At 45.7% G+C, this 15,660-nt stretch overlaps 1 protein-coding gene across 1 annotated transcript; it reads right to left on the bottom strand.

The window, feature by feature from the left end:
* Positions 1-7,222: 7,222 nt before the first annotated feature.
* SNTN (sentan, cilia apical structure protein) lies at positions 7,223-10,547 on the bottom strand. The gene is made up of 4 exons (XM_009479307.1): positions 10,438-10,547; positions 9,767-9,801; positions 8,866-9,005; positions 7,223-7,381 (listed from the first exon to the last, which is right to left on the bottom strand). The coding sequence occupies exons 1-4, from the start codon at positions 10,545-10,547 to the stop codon at positions 7,223-7,225; spliced, it is 444 nt and encodes a 147-aa protein (XP_009477582.1).
* Between the last annotated feature and the right edge of the window lie 5,113 nt (positions 10,548-15,660).

Raw genomic sequence — 15,660 nt, 5'->3', positions numbered from 1 at the left:
GTGCTGCCTGCCTGTCCTGGGGCATCAACACGTCATCCACACCCCAGAACCCAAACAACCACCCCAGCATCCCCAGCCCCGCTTTGCACCCATGCACTGCCCAGGCTGCAGGGCTGGGATGACCTCTCCCTCCTCGGGGGGCAGCTGGGCTGCGGCTCTGCAGCACCATTGCTCCTCAACCAGAGTCCAGCATCCCAAGCTCAACATAGCTTGGGATTTGCCAGATGAATTCAGACGCATATGGAAGAGCCTTCCATTTAACCCAGCTCTGCTACAGGAGCAGCTCTCGTCATCCTCTAACAGGGGTAAAAAGTCTGCAGTTCTCCTGTGGCCTCAAGGGCTAGAATAAATATTGGAGAAGAATTAAGCATTGCTCTTTTATTTGATATGCTTACCTACTCTTTCCCTCCCATATACTTGAGCACTCCCAGCATCGCTTATGCCTCAGGATACATTCAGCAGAAGGCTTTAGGTGCTCATTAATTAATGCCTAATTTGTGTGGGCCTCTGCTTACCATTCTTATGCAAATTGCTCTCAAATTGTGTTCTGTTTTCAGCTGAGCTGAATCCAAGCCCTAAAAACCCAGAAGAGGAAAGACAAATTGAGGAGTATATGTGCAGGTAATAAAGTCTTTCTCTTCCTCAGAGGCTTTGCAATAACCTTGGGTCATGTGTACTACAAGCATAAATTTAGAGAAGAGATAAAGAGCACTGTAATAGCTGAGTCTTGCAGAACATGCAAGTTAAGAGCTGCTGTTGGAAAGAAACTATCGATAAACACTCACTGCTGTGTTGGTTATTAATGTGATGTTTTTATATAAACTCTTCTTTCTCTAGGAATTTGATAGATTTTTACCAGAGGAGAAAAAAAGAGCTTTTTCTGTATGATTTAATCATTGTGTATATAGCCCAGCATTAACACAGCATTTGACAAAGCCTTGTCTAATATGATCTGGTTTTAATTTGTGCTCTTTATTACAGTTTGTTGTAGCTACCTAATTAAAGTTTGTCAGGGAAGTAATCAGCCTTATTTCCATAGTGAGATCAGTTTAATAAGAAGGTAATTTTGCAATTTGTTTTCATTAATTAATTAGGTAAAACCCTAATAGAATCCACATAGTGGGGTATAAACCCAGGGAAGCTGTGACACCAGCTCCAGCGTCCAAGGGAAGAGGGATATTTACCTGTTGACGTTCTGTCCCCAATGTGGTTTTTGCCCCTGCCAGCTTTAGAGAAGCAAGCTCTGTCATATAATGCTTAACCTGGATGTCTCTACTAGTGCATGTTGTCTCCAAACCCCCAAAGAGCATCATGTGGGGATGGAGGCAGGACAACTAGATTGAGAGAAATCCAGCAGCAGATGTGGGAAATGGGTCAACATCTGTACACAGGTTTTCTCCAACAGCCCCAGGTGTCAAAGTAAACCAATCTTATACTCCTGGGAAAAGGAATCCAATCAATAGTGGGAGGGCTCTCTGGGCCACTGCTGGAGGAGAAAGAAAGGTCTCTGGGTTGCACTGTAGATCTTTCTACTTGTCCGCACTGTAAGAATACTTGGACTGTTTCCAGTACTAGCCAGCTTTGGTTTTCAAACTCAAGCAGAGACCTAGCATACATCAATTTATCCAGTCAACGCTTTGTTCTAGCTTTAGCTGCCTTTCCAGAAAGTTCATATTTCATTTTGTAACATTGACTGATACTTAACAAGCCATGCAGTAATCACATGCAGCAAGACAAGACTTTCACCAAAGATCATTTACTGCGATGCTGATTCTCCTTTTCTCTGGTGATGCTAGGGTGCCCAGAGGCCAACTAGCTGCTGCGTGCAGGAGGTTGCAAGGGTGGAAGAGCTCCTGGTATCCTGTACATCATTTACTGATCATCTCAGGACAAACAAGGGCTTGGTTTTGCCCACTGATGAACTTCTGCATCTGTTTGGGCTGCCAGTTTTACTGGAGGGTTAGAAACGTGCCCACTTGAGGAGCTGCTTCTCTCCACCTGAGAGGTCTTGGCCTCTCATTGATTTCAGCAGCAGCTTCACAGGAGCATGTGCTGTGGTTTGTTTTTCTCTAGACATCAAGATCCAGCAGACAGCAACTGAGAAAGCTGGATCATGGCAAGGGGAAAAAAACGAAGAGGAAATCACAAAAAGAAATTGGTCCCTTGGCTCCAGGGGTTGCACTGTGGGTGTCAGAAATGTGACGGTGCCACCCATCCCTGCAAGGGGCTGCAGCTCGTGCTGCCATCACATGAGGAGCCATCACCTGGGGGACAGCTCAGGCAGTGGGGGTCCCTGCCTGCCCAGAGGCCCTTGGTACTCCAGGTCCTGTTTGAGACTCTTTGTCAAGCCATTACATGCTCATTTGCTATAAAACCCAGTTTGTGTTTTGGCCCCAAGGAACTGAGCACCGCCTGTGATTCTCTGCACAGGAGATCCTTTCCAGGTTGGACTTTTTGGGACCTTTGAATGGAAGGAATGATGATCGAGGGATTACATTAGATATGCACAATGATCCTCTGCTACAGACAGAGGGCTTGGGCTGATCCCATTTCTTTATGTTCATTTTGGGGCATCATGGTTTCAGCTTCTCTGTATGTGCTGGATGTTGGGACTGACTCTCGTTATGGCTATGCATAGCATAAACCCACAATAACAATGAATAAAGGATAAGTCCCATGGCTCTGAATCTATCTAAGTCTAATGGCTGTTTTGTGTGGTTGGGGATTAGAGAGACAGCCTGATATATCTGGCTGCTGAACATTATTTGCTATTTACCTTTGCTGGAGGAGGGCTCAGAACTAGGGCCAGAAACACTTGCAGGGTGAGGTAACAGAAGATGAACAAAGTGAGGAGAGAAGACAGCTTCACTGGAAACCTTGTAAGCGACTGGCTGCAGTAAAAGTGCAGGAATTAAAAGCTGTCAGTTCAGAAAGCCATAAAACCACTCTCTCTTCTTTATCTAGCTTCCCTGACTGAGCTTGAAACAAAGCAATTTTCTTTTTTCTAGGAGGCATTTCAGAGTGCTCCTTTATGGCTCACCAACTATCACACTTTGGAGAGAACATAATTCTGGGACAAAGCTTTCCCTCTGTTCTGTAGTGAGCTCCAAAGGGGATGCACCATGTAGCATCTTTCTGAGTCGTTCCAACACACTTGAAGAAGGTTTTCCTACCATGTAGCCACAATTTAACTGCTACCTTGGCAGGCTATGATGCAAACCTATACCTCTCTCTCCAAAGTGACCTGAGGCAATAACCACTTGAGTGGATGTAGCAAGCAGTTGCCAAGAAGCTTTCAAGGGCCATGACACATGGAAGTACCGAGGTTGGGGTGTGCATTACACACATACTTGCAAAGTGTGTGTAACCAAGGCAAGTTTTCTTTTACGTGAAGAAGTGACACAACACTTACTTTGAGGGAGGAGGAGACAGGCAAAATGTCTCTGAGACTGCAAGGTTTCCTCAGCATCCAGGCTCCCAACAGGAGATCTTACTGAAGGGGCAATAACAGCAAGACAGTTGGGGAGCATAGTTCTCTTTCCTGAAAAATTTATGCAAAATTGCAAGCACAGTGCATGTGGCCCTAGGCTCCTGGCAAAAAGCTCAACTTGCAAAACTCTGCTGTGACTCAGCCCCTGAAAGTCAGTGGACTGGATGTGAGAGCTCCCCTGTGATCTGGGAGAGGGAGAGCACGTTAGAGATTAGACTAAAGCCAGATTTTCAAAACCTTCCACGTCCAGCAGGCCATAGAGTTAAGGCCAGATATGAAGTAAGAAGTCATGGGGAGAAGCTGTAGGTGTGCTAATTGAAATATGAGAATGAACATGCCTTCCTGAGCTATTTGGAAATGGAAGCTAGAGATCTGAGGCTGAAGCTCTCCCTGACCCCTGTTTCTCCTCTGGCAGTCATTTGAAAGCTCATGTAACTGCAGAGATGACTCAGACTTTTCAGAACAGAACTTTAAACTTAGATCCAAAATCTGCAGAGCCTCCCAGAGTGGCTGTTCACACCTGGACAGTGTAGCTACACAAATCCCAACCCAACCTACACAAATCCCAACCCAACCCCAAGCCCACAGAGGTCAGGTTTTGACTAGCTGCTCTTCATGCTGCCTTCACTTCTAGGGGTATCAGATATTGACATGATGTTCACACTGGCTGAGGCAGAGGAGCCTGCAGATTTCATCAATTTAGCTGCCTGTTCAACTCCTTAGCAGTTGCGTGGGCTCTGATATGAGAAATCGATGATGAATTCCCATCGCTTCCAATAGGAGCAAACTAGGAACAAAATAAAGCACAACAGTAGCCTTTTAAGCAAGCTTTTAGCCAGCTCCCCGAGGACACGGCCAGACATGCTGTCTACGCCAGATCAGCTTCAAAGCCGTTAGCTGAGCGTGCTCAGGGCAGCCACAAATAGTCTGAGCTAATAAAAGAGCATCTTCCACAGCAGAGCTGCAAACTTCTGCCTACTCATAACTATAAGAAGATACTGGGGCTCTTCCAAGTGCGTCCTTCTGCTTATGAGCATCAGGTGGGACTTTCAAGGACTGATGCAGATCAAGTCTTGCACAGCCCATTCACTTTGTTCAGAAACTCTTGCAGAAACCATCACAGTGCCTCTTGGAAAGCCATGGTCTTGTGTGTGAGAAGCCCAGTGTGGATTGGCATCCAGTTCCAGCTCTGCTACGTGCGCCAAGCAAGGCACTTGGTTTTTCTGTGCCTCTGATTCCTTCCCTATCATTTGAATATCTTTGGTATTGAGTTGTTCAGGAATTGCTTCTTACTCTGGATTTTCACTGTGCTTAGCACAAGAGGCTTTTGATCCAAGCCAGGGACTCGGGATGCTAGCTCACAACACACTGCATTAGAATGAAAAGGGCTTGCGTACGCTGAGACGACAGAGTGAATTGATCTGATAAAAGGCTCTTAAGTCATTAATTCAAGTCACGCAAGATTAAGAAACATTTCAGCAATAACAGAAACTGTGTTAGGGCCTTAGCAATTTCAAAGAACTCTTTCTTAATTGGCTTCACAATATTGTTCCTTTCGTCTTTTTGTTGTAATAGAGGGATATTAGGAAATTTATGCTTTCAGAGTCACCAGCGGCTCTCAAACAAGCTTTTCAGGGCTGTTCCATGTTTACTTTAGTAATGGGAAAGCCTTCTAGGGACTCTCACATTCAATCCATCTTTCTGCCCCAGAAAAGGAGCATCAACTGATTTTTTTTAAGCTTTCACAGATCTACCTGGCCAAAAACCAAGGGGACAGAGGAAGAGACTGAGCAACACTAGGGACACATAATCAACAGGAGCTGTGATACCTGCATGCATGAGGCTACCAGATTAAGTCCTTGTTTTGATCCAGGGTGCTTGGTAAAGGTCTGCTTCCTCAGAGGACACAAGCCCAGAAGGGATGGTCTCCGTGAGAGGTTTTCCCTCCTCACCGATCCCTGTGCTCCCATATCCCATCTCTGGGCGATTTGGCATGCACCCCATGGGGGCAGTCATCCTCGCAGCATGGGGCTACTGGTCCCTCAGTGGGCAGTGTACAGGAGGGACATCTCCATGAGCAAGCAGATAGAAACAGCTGCTTGCTGGTTTTGTCACTTCTTGCAGCAGGATTGATACTGCCTATTCTTGCAACCCACCATCAGAACAAGGGACTTGGCTAGTAAGAGTATTTATCTGTAGAAAGACCATTTGTGAATGTTTAGCCTCCAGGCCAGGCCATGTCCTGGCTGAGGTTCAAACCCCACGGAGCAGCACCTTACCTGCTGAGCTTCATTTCAAAACCCACTGCGTCCATTTGCATTTCTTCTTTCAGCTCCATCCCATACCACACAAAGACACAGACCTTCCCTCTCAAAACAACTGGCTGCCGGCCTCCTGCTGCAATGTGTCTTTCCTTTGCACCAAAATCCATTACAAAACATCCTCCTTAGCTTCTGGAAACACTAAGAGCCTTTTTATGACAAGGAGTTAAATCTTGTTACTCAGCTGGCATTAATTTCCCTCTTTTAACACCAAAGGTTTTGATCCCTTCCTGTTTAAAAAACCATGCACCAAAGCTAAATCATTCTTGTCTTCTTTACAGAAGAGAAAATGAAAAGGGTTGCAATGTTTTGCCAGCTCACTCATCTTAACTGTCTTGGTAGAGGCTTGTTAAATTCTTACAGAGGATATTCTGTTTCTGGGGTGTGAGACTGCTTTTTGTGCCCCAAAGGGATGTCACAGTGGACTAAATGTTGGCTCTGAGCCAGGACCTTAGAGGTAGGAATCAAAAGAAAGATTAGGAAGATGAACATTTAATACTGAAGCTCTGGCCCTAACCAAGCCCATGGCTGGGTGGCCAATATCACTCAGCTCCAAAACAAACACTTTCTTGGCCACCCTTTTTCCCCCACCATCCCTCATCTGGACCACCTCTTAGCTTATCTGGTTTCTCCTCTCCACCGTTTCATGGAACAACAGACTCAGCTGACTGATGTGTTTAACTAAGTCATCCCAAGCACAGCACTGCCAAAGATGCATTGCAAATGCTGGACTTTAAATTCTTTCCATAGTAATCACTCAACGAAGAGGTCAACTGGAGGAAGAAATACAAATAAATAAAATGCCCCTTTCAGAAGGGTTAATGGTGGGTTGGAAACCACGCAGACAAAAGTCAATGTTTACCAAAGGCTGCAACAGATTTTGCGGTCACTGCCAATTGTGAAACCCATCACTGGGATCACTCTGCTCAGGGCTGAAGCAGCACAGGGTAACTGGGAGAGCCCTGGGGAGCTGACCAGCCATGCCATGCATGCTGCTGCCCCAAAGGGAGGTGGGGCTGCACATTTTTGCAGCGGTCTCCCTCTCACCTCCCCACAATGGTGCGGGAGATGATGGAGAGGTCTAGGAGAGCTTGGGCTGCCTCTGCCTGGCATTAAGCTGGACTGGGGGTGCACCCAGCTGCTAACTGGTGTTGGGGCCTCACGACCCACCAAGAGCCAGTCAGCACACCCCCCAAAGCACGTATGTAGCGCACACGAAGCCCTGAGCACCAACATCTCACTCCACGGATTGTTTCTACAGAGCAGTGAGTTCATCCAGGTTTAGACAAGACTTTATTCCATTTAAAAGGGACAAGCACAGGCTATCCAGGCACTCGGCATTATCTCTGTGTATGGTTCACACCTGCTTTCCTTATAAAGTGCCAAGACATTTCTTCTTTTAAAGCGCTGATCATTTTGTGGTTTTCACATCTTTGATCTCCCGCAGCAGGTCAGACATTAGAGTGAGACTGACCAACAAGATCATGAAATCTTCAAAATCAATTTTGTTCTCCGACTCCTCATCCAGGGCAGAAATTATTTCCTGGTATTTTGGTTTGTTTTCTTGGCCCTATGGAGAGTTTTAAATTAAAAAAAAAAAAAAAGTTAAGCATAAAGTTCCTTTTTTATTGCATCATTTAAAAAAAAAAAACAAACCAGACAGACACTATTTTTCTGTCTTCCTATTCAGGTTTTTATGTCCAAATTCATATTAGTTTTTCTAAAGGTATCCCAAGAAACTCAAACAGAAATATTATTGCAATCAGATAGAAGAACAACCAGTCCACAAAGTTTCCACCTGAATCCAGAATACATCTTTTAAAAGACACCTAGTCATAACTGAAAATCTGGCAACGGTGATGATGTAGCTAGTAACTGCTGAAAAAAAAAAAAAAAAAAAAAAAAAGTGGAGTCCTGTGTCTTGATAAAACCAGGAGGAAGAAACAACCAACCAACCCTCCTAACATTAATATTCAAGACAGGTCCTTAAATATATACTGTGAAGGTCTCAGAAACTGTTGATTTTACAGACATAACTTCAGTAGCTGCTATTCTCTGTCCTGTTGGACATTACCTTTGGAATGGAAGAGGTTATTAAAATCATGTCTGCTATTAATATTTTCTTATTAAAAAAAAAAAAGACTTCCAGAATATTTTTTCAGCTTAATAATCTTCCAAACATCTCATGATTCCAAATTTGATTGGCTATTGATATTTTCAAATCCTTTTCTGTAAGGTGCCTAGTTTCTAATTTGGTACCAATTTCCCCTCCCCAACCAGTCATGTGATTTTGTTATTCTTGGAAGCAAAGGTATCGTCAAGAATGTCTTTACTCCTAAACATCTCTCTCATTTACTTAGTTGAGTGCTTTTTCCTAGTCCTATATGATTTTTTTCTACCACTAGATAGAACTGTTTTGTGGTTTTTTATTTAGGGTGGGGAAAAAAAAAAAGCCTGCAAGAAGTTTACAGCCACAAGTGCTGATATAGCTGTTTTTCACCACACCCGGTGCCACTGACACCAGGGTGGGTGGCCGACAGACAGGTGCTTTCCGCTCCCTTTTTCCCAGTGGCCCCACCAGTGACCACAGCGCATGCAGCTCTGCAGCACGGGGCTGGCTCTCCTGCTACCGGGTCAGTGCTCTGGCAAACTACCGAATGCTTCATTAAAAGCAATGGCTTTCTTCTCTTCATACAGTCTCTTGTCATTGTCTGAGGGGTTTTTTTTTGTTTGGTGGTTTGTTTTTTGGGGGGATTTTGTTTTGTGGGTTTTTTTTTTTTGCAATTGCCCTATTTTCTTTAAAAAATGCAAGCAGGCATGTCAACCACGGTTTGTTGCCGTCGCCCCTCCTTTAGCCCTGTGTTAGACACAGGCTCACCATAAAGCAACTAATTCAGTGAAGATGTTTGCACCAAATTACTAGAGTCTCACCTGGGATTACCCCATGGACTGATGCCTGCCCAGCTGCAGGACAGCCCCCGAGGTGCCATTCCTGCACCCAACGCACCCGGCCAGCGCCGGCCCAGCGCCACCCACTCACCCAATCCCCCTCACCTGTATGAAACCCCAAAACTGGGTTTGCAGCAAGCTTTTGGTTTCAGCTTTGCTGAGCTTGCCCTCGGGGTCAGCGGAGTTGTTATACACCAAAGCTGCAGTAGCAAAAGCTTTTTCAAGGTCTGAGCCTTTTCCTAGAGCTAGGTGGAGGAAAAAAGGTTATCAGCCTGTGAGAAAAAGTGGCATTTGAGATATAATTGAAAGGAATCTTTCAGAACCAGCCTGAGTGGGTGGAAATCTGTGTACTTTCATTAAAGTTAATGAGACTGAAACTGTTTATACCCACAGAGGACCTGGCCCAGATTTTATTTGGAGTGGGCCAGCAACATGCCTCACGTCCCATGGAAACACATCCCGACAAGAAGCTTTCGATTGGAGCTGGGGCAGTAACTCAGGGTGATGTGTGAGACCCATCTAGTCTACCCCCACCCTGGGCATCCAGCAAGGACCTGCCATGCTGGCCATTTCCTGGGTGCGTTTGGACTCCCAGGATCCTGTATCAGGAAAAACGTGGCCCATTTGGGAAGCCTGGCTGAACAGAAGCGCCCGTGTCTGAGCATCAACGCTGCACTTCAGCATGACAGTACACTTGGGATTTTGGCTGGATCCATTCCCACCACTCCTGAGCCGCATCCTAAAGGCTGCGCACTCACAGCCCTCAGTCAGCATCAGCTACCACAGATGATTTGGGTTGTGATTTTTAACAGAAAGGCAAGCAGAAAAGGAGATGCGGATCAGCGCAGGAGCACATTGCACAGGAACCCACAAGACCCTCTCGCCTTGCACCGGCCAAGGGTCCGCATGGCTTCTGCGGCTCTGATAAATCACCAGGATTTACTGCACTTGGGCTGTGGCCTTGGAAGACCTGAATCCCCAAGGGGCAACGAATGGGTCCCCTTACCTTTTATTGATGCCAGCTGCTTGGCTATAGGTATGCTGGTAGTGAGAGAGAAGAGAGGTATAGTTATCACCTGGTGAATTGTGTGTGTATATATATATAGTTTCTCCATGAGCGAGCTTGCTCATTTCTGTTTCATTTAATCCCCCAGGAACTCAGGGCTTCCCAAGGGAGATTGGCTTTCCTTCCCAGAGGAAAGGAAAATGGCTTTACAAGCAGCACACAACATCACACAGCTTCTAATTCTTCACCTAAGCAAGTAGCCTGGGGTTATTATTAAAGATAGTCATTAAATAACTTCAAGAGGGGGGCATTGCAACATCCTTCAAGTAATTTCTTCAGAACATAGAAGAGCTCCAGGAAGTTTCTCAGTTTCAAGCCCATCCCCAGGGAAGTGCAGAGGGGTCTGTCATCCCCAACACACCAGTGCTCCCAGTTTGGAGCAGACACATAGCTTTTGTCTCCAGCAGGACTCACATCTGTGAGAAGCACCTCCCTGCTTTCTATTAAAACTTAAAGCCTGCTTGCTTTTGTTAAAGTGCTGGAAACTGATTATAGGGCAGCCAACACACAGCAGAAGAGTTTGCTTGTGACAGAGACAAATACATCCAAATAATGAATTTCAAGACAAATGGCAGATCACCAAAGATGCAAAGACCAAAATGATGACTTACCGCTTGGGCATGCCTGCTGCAGTTGCAGAGCTTTTTTTGGTGGAAGCAGGACCTGGCTGATTGACCGAGTACTGCTTCGTGCTGGGAACGCTTGCTGTACAGCCACACATCTCGAGGACGGGGTGTTTGTGATCTCTAAGCAACCCGAGTAATAGCAAACAGGTGAATTCAAGCTCTGCCCCGTGAAAGCAGCCTCCTTGCAGCCATGCCCTATCAATAATGTAAATGCTACCTGGTGATCACAGAGCTGGCTAAATACATCAGTCTAAAGCAGCCCCTCTAAGGCAGCACAGCTGGGCTGGCAAGTAGCATGGCTTTTATTTTATATGAGAATTTGACAGAAACAAGCCAAACTAATGGAGCCTGAATCCTCTTAGATCTGTAGGGATGTAACTGTGCATCAGGAATAACTAAGACACTGAATCCATTCAGCTATACACATTATCATTTTAATGAGAAACCTTTCTAGCGTGGGCTAATGTAACTTGCCCCAAGCTATAAAGTGAGTTGTTCCTATAGACAGAGTCAGAAACCAAGCGTTTCCCAATTCCTGACCCATCATTTTTCCTAGATGAGCATGCTCCTGCTCTAATATTTATTCCCCTGGCGCAGTGCACAGAGGAGATCTGCTCTTCCTCCGAACCACTTGCAAAGCAGCATCCAGCACAGAGCCTCTGCTTCGGTTTCTACCCGAACGGATACTGCCTGCTTCCAAAAGCAGCACGGAGCCATATGGCAGAGCAGTCGCACATTAGAGGAGCTGGAAGGGCTCCGATGAACTTTGTTATTTATTGGCATGGATATCGCTATTAGAAAACACACAGCTTGTCACACTGCCTACCTCTGTGCATGGTCTCCTTTCTGCGGATCCTTTGCCTAGAGGTGTCTAGACAGGATAACTTTGATCTAAAAGACCAAGCGGCCATTTTAATCCCAGGGTGGTCTGTTAACAGGTAGTGATTTCAACTACCTTATCCAGCTCATCATTCCTGGTGAAAGGATACAATGCTGATGTTAAAACTACCCAGGATGAGACTTTATGTAACAGGACACACAAAGGAGACTGCAACAGATGGCCTAGAGAATTAAAATGTTTTCTTCATTTAGTAGAAGCTAAATTACTGAAGGCTAATGAATAAGGATGTTCACCACCTTACTGTTCCTGGATTTTAATTATCTTAAAAAGCATGGGAAAAGAGAACCTTTAATTTTCCATCTAAGAGTGTCATTACTCAAACAATTCAGAGCCTTTCTCTGAGAGGTTTAAGCTGTCTTAGATCTCTAGTGCGTTCTTTAGGACTGGCTCATGAATAAAACAGAGCCTGTAATTGCAATGACGCAGCCAAAACACATATAATCAATGCTCATTATCCCATCAATTAACACGCTAAAATTAAACAAGAATTCAGGCTTAGTAATCTGCCATCAGCTAAAAAAAAGTCTTGATACCATGTTGAAGTGATAATTCCCTTTCACATCTGTTGAACCATACAACGAGGCATGAAAAGCCTTACATCGCGGTTAATCCGCAGAATGGTAATGTTTGGTCTTAGTGTCCAAGGTAAAAATGGGAGTGAGAAACAGACTCTGTTGCATGTTTATCAGCTACAGGCAGTGCTGTGAGCTGGCTGGCAAAGCCAGCCCTCTGCGTTTTGGGCTCTTTCCACCGTAGATCAGATTTCAGCTCACAGTTTCTTTAATCTAACTGACTTTGGAGAGCCGGAGCTCTAGAACAGGTGATTTGCTTTGCTGAGGTATTAACAAGTTCAAGCAAGCCTGGGGTACATTATCCCTCTAGGATATACTAATTAGTGTATGCAGGAGTGTTAGTGCCTACCCGTTAAAGGGTAGCATGAGGATAACCCTTGCCTCTGCAGATGATCAGCTTTGAAGACAGCAACATTTTGGCTGTACGTGTTGCTCGAGTATTCTGGTCAGCAAGGTATGCAGGGAGCCAGGCCATCTGCTCTGTATCTATTTTGACACACACTATTTATGTTTAAAATATCCAGGTGCTTTTATCAGTCAATTTTTAGCATGTTTCACACATTACCAATATTGTCTGCACAAAATACGCAACCTGATGCTTAAAACTGCAAAATCTTGCAGGCAGTTCCCTTAAAATAATCGCCGCTGCAAAAAGCCGCAGTCTCCACTTCACTTTTGGTATTTTCCCAGAGTTTTCCCATCCTTTTTTAAGCACTTTCTGTGATTCAAGATGGTTTACATTGTGAAACATTTGTGTGTGGTGGAGCCCCGGCTCCCTTAGAGATGACCCTACAACACTCGGCAGGGGCAGGTGTGGGCATGCCTGCGGCGGGCAGGCGTAGCCGAGGGACAGAGGCACAAGGGACGTGTGCCATCCAAAGCCAAAGATGCATTCACACCATTAGCCACTCAGACTTCATTTCTTCAGTCAACTCTTCAGCAGCTGCAGGAAAAGTGCTGCTAACTTGCACCCAGGGAGGTAATAACTTGGTTTCTTTGTGACCAGAATACAGTCATTTTTATCTTACATGATACATATATATTTTTTTCCAAAGAGCCAAGACTGAGAAGCTCCCCACTCCATCTTACCCCCAGGCAGGATTGGCTGCCACAGCCTTATACTATTTTTTCTCTTGCTCCATCCCTTTGAAATCAATTACTTAATGTGGGAAAAACTAGCAGAAGCAGCAGGTCTAATGTGCTCACTGTGGTTGGTATCTCAACACCAGCCACAACCCGTGGTGCCCCTGCACTGTCCATGCCCTTTCTGCTCGGGCAAGCGGGCTCAGCCCCGCTGGGGCAGGACCTTCTCTTCTTCTGCACGGTGGCGTGCAAAGAGGAGACACAACCCAGCGCAGGTTAAGGGGGGATTTAACCAGCTCAAGGGATCGGTAGCTGTGCTGCTGCAACATGCAATCTGCTTTGCACAACTGTAAATTAGCTAATGGCCACTGTACCCCTCTGGTCGCGGAGCCAAATCGGCTCCTGCTCACCGGTAGCTGGTTTACCATGAGAACATGCTGCTAAGCATCCAGAAATAAAAAACCCCAAACCTGAACCCCTGCATTTATTCCAGGAGGTAGGGAACGTGGAGGATAAACAAAATCACAGAGCGAGTGTTTCCTACCCATTTCTTTCTCCATCACCATGCCTTTTGGGGTGCGTGCTGCTGCTGCTGCTCCCACCTGCGCTGGGATGGCAGAAGTGATGTGCTCTGCGGCCCAGGAACATTTGCCTCTTGGCCATCGCCGTTCGTTTTTAAAATATCTCTTCATAGTCAATTTGATTTCACTCAAGGGTGAAATCCGCACCAGTATTTATCTGCAGCGGTCGTGCTGGGCGCAGTTTGCTGACCGGCGCCCGATGATTAACCTGTGACCAGCGCTCCTCCGGGTAATGCCAAAGGCGGCCCCGCAGGGCACACTCGGCGGGTCTGCGCGGGGGGCGGCGTGAGGAGGAGACCCCAGCTGGGAGGCACCGACGGCTCAGCCCCTCTCCCCTGCCGCACGCGCAGGAGAGAGCTCAGCCTGGAATTTAGTTCTGGGGTCAGGAATGATTAAAATACTTATGAATCCCATTGCTGAGACAGAGCAGGTAAAATGTCATTTTAAAAAAGCTACTAGAACTGGTCTGTCTGCAGGGAAACATCGTTTGTTATTTCACGTCCAGGTATTTTTCAGACATGGTACAGCACTTTGGCCAAAATATACTCCTGCCTCATATGGGGGCTGCCAGGGAGCAGAGTGGCTGCGGGGATCCCCTGCGTGCAGGCACCCAACTCCCTTGGTTTCTTGGAAAATCTAATGGATAAGGGACGAGCCCAACATTTTTGGTATGATATTAATTTTCAGAGGGAAGCCTGAAAATACTATTACCAAATAATTTTTCCTCTGAGAAATGTTTTATGATAGGTCATTTAGACTTTAAAAAGGCAGCTTTACTCATAAAAAACTACAGCTGTATTGAAGAAGGACACGACAATACAAATGTAAGAAAAGAAACCGGTAGCAAAATGCAACAAATGGGATGCCCCCCAAGTCAACTATTAAAATTTCCTATCAGAATGCTCAGATCTTCATACTGAGGATGTATGGCATTGATGAATGATGGGTCAATCAGCACCAGATATTAATACTAAAATACAGATTATTGCTGCAGTTAGAAAATGCCACGAGGAAAAGCTCTTGGGTTTAGCAGCAGGAGGGAATAAAAAGTAATCCTGAAAAAGAATAGTTAAGTCAGGGAGAGCATATGCTAACTAGCCCATCCATTCACATATATAAAGACTTTGATTAAAATCTGGCTTAAAACTAGTAGAGAGAGGACTAAACACTTATGACATGACACGGTGTAATATGAGAAGAACTTTTTCAGAAAAGGATGAAACAATACGTGGCAGTTTTTACCCGGTAGTTCTTTATCTGTCTGTAATATTAACTGTGAAACTCCAGAGATATTGTCAGGAGCAGACTACAGACAAGTGCAGTGAGTGTTCCATGCAACTGCCTCTTTCGCCAGTACATCAGCGATTCAGCCAGGAGTAAGCCAGGGCTAGAGCCCGATTTGCTCATTCAAATTGAGAGCATATACAGATTGGAAATGATTAACCTAATCAGGTCAGGCAGTTGCAATATGAATTCGTGCAACAGGAGCACAAATTTTCTCCAAGTCCTGGCCATCACCAAGGCTCTGTTATGGGCAGCTTGATGGCCACGGTCAAGGAAATTTGATCAGTCATTGGGCAAGTGTCACGCAATAAAGAAAAATACCCTGTCAAGTAGAAGCACAGCCCTGTGGGCTGGATTTGCATCTAAATTCATCCTTGTCTCCTTGATGTGCTGGGCGGGGAGCAAAGTGGGCTGCAGAGCCACTGGGTGTCCCTGCCCTCTCCAGCCCCTCTCCGTGGAGGGGACGGTGCTGCGGCTTTGCAAAGTGTATCCCCTCCCCAGTCAGGAGCAATGGGGAAACCCTAAAACAGTGCATGAGCATGCCTCTTCCTTGGCCTCTGAGGCACCTGGAGAGAAAGTCCTGTGCTCCCACCTCCCCTGCCACACTGGCAGAGGTACCTGCCTCTCCTCCGAAGCTCTACACTTGATAATGCAAATACACTCTCAACTTGGGTAGCTGAGAAACGGGCTATAAAGAGAAACACATGGGAAAACAGGAGGGACAGCACAGAAGATCAAGGAACATGTTTTTTCCCAGGCTGACCTAGTTATTTAACTAACTGGCAGA

The sequence above is a fragment of the Pelecanus crispus genome, chromosome 7 (assembly GCF_030463565.1).
Source record: "Pelecanus crispus isolate bPelCri1 chromosome 7, bPelCri1.pri, whole genome shotgun sequence".
NCBI classification, from domain to species: Eukaryota; Metazoa; Chordata; class Aves; order Pelecaniformes; family Pelecanidae; genus Pelecanus; species Pelecanus crispus.
The sequence above is the reverse complement of the archived record's forward strand: the minus strand, read 5'-3'. Positions and strand labels throughout refer to the sequence as shown.

Bases quoted from the DNA above. Each gene is read 5' to 3' on its own strand.
- SNTN (XM_009479307.1), bottom strand. From the start codon at position 10,547: ATGTGTGGCTGTACAGCAAGCGTTCCCAGCACGAAGCAGTACTCGGTC. The intron at 9,802-10,437 runs GTAAGTCATCAT...TCTCACTACCAG, and splicing joins GCAGCAGGCATGCCCAAGCG to CATACCTATAGCCAAGCAGC. The intron at 9,006-9,766 runs GTAAGGGGACCC...TCCTCCACCTAG, and splicing joins GCAGCTGGCATCAATAAAAG to CTCTAGGAAAAGGCTCAGAC.